The sequence below is a fragment of the Haliotis rufescens genome, unplaced genomic scaffold (genome assembly GCF_023055435.1).
Source record: "Haliotis rufescens isolate VD_foot unplaced genomic scaffold, xgHalRufe1.0.p SCAF_13, whole genome shotgun sequence".
In the NCBI taxonomy this organism is placed as follows: domain Eukaryota; kingdom Metazoa; phylum Mollusca; class Gastropoda; order Lepetellida; family Haliotidae; genus Haliotis; species Haliotis rufescens.
In genome coordinates this window covers 13252027-13255493 of record NW_025963813.1, presented here as the reverse complement: position 1 = coordinate 13255493, position 3467 = coordinate 13252027, and the positions used below count along the sequence as shown (strand labels likewise).

Here is a 3467-nt window from a genome sequence, read left to right as displayed (position 1 = left end):
ATACTACGGGAAGGTGACCGCTCTTGTTTAACTAAGGGAGGGGAACGTGTCAAGGAAAACTATGAGACGATTTAGTACCCATATTCAAAATATTGGAGTGTTAGCAAAATGATTGCGTCTATCCAACTATCATTAAAGTTCACGTAACTTTGTTTTAACCTCAACTTAAATACAGGTACCATCCTGATCACAACACTCGCTTACAACGCTCTATGTATAGCCACCAAACAGTAACACTAACTCCACTCCTTCACACACATCCGCTATCAAACACCGGCCATAACGCCCACATGTTTCGTGACGAATGAATAGCCTCGAAACACTACAAAGAAAACGTGCGCCAAAACGCACGGTATCGAGTACCCGCGACGAGCCGCACCTTGCGTTCTATATTTTGATGATCCGTCTGAATTGAATACAGGCATATTGTTTGCTTTTCAACACGAGGGGTTTCAGGTGTACAAAATGGCTGGCTCGCTCTACCTACCTATTTGTATCGCTGTGGTGGTTTTGGCAGTCTCTGTTGACTACACATGTGAGTTTATCTTGTGTCTTCTTTGATTATATTTGTTATAACTCTCACCTGTATTTGTCTTGTGTGCTCGTCTTATAACTTAAAACAAAGTTGCGTGAACTTTAATGACAGTTGGATATGACGCGATCAATTTGCTAACACTCCAGTAGTTTGAGTATGGGTACTAAATAGTCCCATAGTCTTCCTTGAAAGGTTCCCTTCCCATAGTTAAACAAGAGCGGTCACCCTCCCATAGTCTAGCATAGTATAGTGAACATCACTTTAACGTTAATATTAGTTTCAGGCATTAACTTGATCGAACTTTGTTTTAAGTAGGAGAAAGTCCTCAATCTCGCGATTATTTTCGCACGTGAAGCTTCACGTGCGAAAATAATCGCGAGATTGAGGACATTCTCCTAAACAGACACCAATCTCAACAACAGTCGTCTCTTTTAATCGTTATACACTCTATGTTAAGTTGAGACAAGTCGTTGACATCATATACCAAATTTCTTTCTTATGTATTTTATATTTTATGTTCTTATATAGTCGCACCGTTTTGTTCAGTAAACTTGAGTGTCTCCAGACCTTCGGTCCTGCCCCGAACTGAAACACACGTTACATGTGGTGTCTCGAAATATGTGACAGTGTTCGAGATATGCCTCAGTCTGTTTACCATCAGTTAAAGGGTACCCGGTAGGAGGAATTGATAATGTGACTGTTTACCTACCAGAGCCTGAATACTCCCAATGGAGCTGAGAATGAAAATGGAGTGCACACTGATCCATTGACCGGTGTAGTCTTGAAATTATTTTTTTTATTATTATTATTATTATTATTATTTTTATTATTATCATTATTGATGTTGTTGTTGTTGTTGTTGTTGTTATCGTTGCCATAATTAGTCTTGACACTGTGAACGAAGTGTGTGACAAAACGCATGTAAAGCATTCCCCTCATAAACGGTGACAATCTCATTTCACTGTTATAGAAGCAACTTTACGAATATGTTTTTCAAAACAACCGAACATATTACCCAGGTGTAATAACTCGATATAGAATTATTTGCATAAAGTCTGAACACTCTCAGCCTACAGCTTGTTTGGTGTCACTTTTCACGTTCAGCTCCCTGTAAAACTGACCTGGTCGTGTTATCATCGGTATGTGAGCACATCACACTTTACAATACACGGCCTCACTATGACGCTGGATTACCGGACAGAAATAATGTTTGAACGTGGACGTCTATATTTATTACTGCTAACTGACACTGACCCTGACTCGCTGTCATTGTGTCCCCGGTTTTGTACGGGGAAGTTTCTTCAAAGTTTTGTAAGGGACTTCTGAGAAGAGAAATATCTAGGTCACCAGCTAATAAAAATGACTTTTCTTCATGAGTTTACAATATGAATGCTAACCTGAAATATGAATGCTAACCTGATATACTTTAATGGGCAAACTTGCAGGCACCAAGTATTGATCGGGTTATCCAGAACACAGTACGAATAATAACTTGAGTTAAGTAATCTAGTTATGTCTAGCATAACTGATTGTCATAATTTCATAGCGGCAATCTCATAACAGTGACAATCTGCTCTTGAAGCAGAGCTTTTGACCAGGGGGAGCGAATGTTGTGTAACGCCGCACCCAGCAATTTATGGCGGCGGGGCACTTTGACATACAATCAACCAGGTCATCAAGATCAAGATCGAATTACGTCGTATATAAACCTGTTCGTGTTCGTGAATAATATCTTCACCACGTCGTTTGTGTATTTATAGCATGATCCATGGACCCCAGTGACGTATCAAGTGAGACTGGATATGACGAACTGATCATCAGACATTCCAGTCATTCTGGATATGATAAACTGGTCATCAGACATTCCAGTCATTCTGGATATGACGAACTGGTCATTAGATATTCCAGTCATTCTGGATATGACGAACTTGTCATTACACATTCCAGTCATTCTGGATATGACGACCTAGTCATCAGACATTCCAGTCATTCCGGATATGACGAACTGGTCATCAGACATTCAAGTCATTCTGGATATGACGAACTTGTCATTAGACATTCCAGTCATTCTTGATATGACGAACTGGTCATCAGACATTCCAGTCATTCTAGATATGACGAACTTGTCATTAGACAGTCCAGTCATTCTGGATATGACGAAGTTGTCATTAGACATTCCAGTCATTCTGGATATGACGAACTGGTCATCAGACATTCCAGTCATTCTGGATATGACGACCTGGTCATCAGACATTCCAGTCATTCTGGATATGACGAACTTGTCATTAGACATTCCAGTCATTCTAGATATGACGAACTGGTCATCAGACATTCTAGTCATTCTGGATATGACGAAGTTGTCATTAGACATTCCAGTCATTCTGGATATGACGAAGTGGTCATCAGACATTCCAGTCATTCTGGATATGACGAACTGGTCATCAGACAGTCAAGTCATTCTTGATATGACGAACTTGTCATTACACATTCCAGTCATTCTGCATATGACGAAGTTGTCATCAGACATTCCAGTCATTCTAGATATGACGAACTGGTCATCAGACATTCGAGTCATTCTAGATATGATAAACTGGTCATCAGACATTCCAGTCATTCTGCATATGACGAAGTTGTCATCAGACATTCCAGTCATTCTGGATATGATAAACTGGTCATCAGACATTCTAGTCATTCTGGATATGACGAACTTGTCATTAGACTTTCCAGTCATTCTTGATATGACGAACTGGTCATCAGACATTCGAGTCATTCTAGATATGATAAACTGGTCATCAGACATTCCAGTCATTCTGCATATGACGAAGTTGTCATCAGACATTCCAGTCATTCTTGATATGACGAACTGGTCATCAGACATTCGAGTCATTCTGCATATGACGAAGTTGTCATCAGACATTCCAGTCATTCTGGA

At 39.9% G+C, this 3467-nt stretch overlaps 1 protein-coding gene across 1 annotated transcript in view; it reads left to right on the top strand.

The window, feature by feature from the left end:
• The first annotated feature begins 325 nt into the window (after positions 1–325).
• LOC124121556 overlaps positions 326–3467 on the top strand; it is a 14223-nt gene continuing 11081 nt past the window's right edge. Inside the window, exon 1 of the mRNA XM_048394209.1 lies at positions 326–535. Coding sequence (XP_048250166.1) covers positions 466–535 — 70 coding nt within the window. The 5' untranslated portion in view covers positions 326–465. The remainder of the gene's footprint in view (positions 536–3467) is intronic.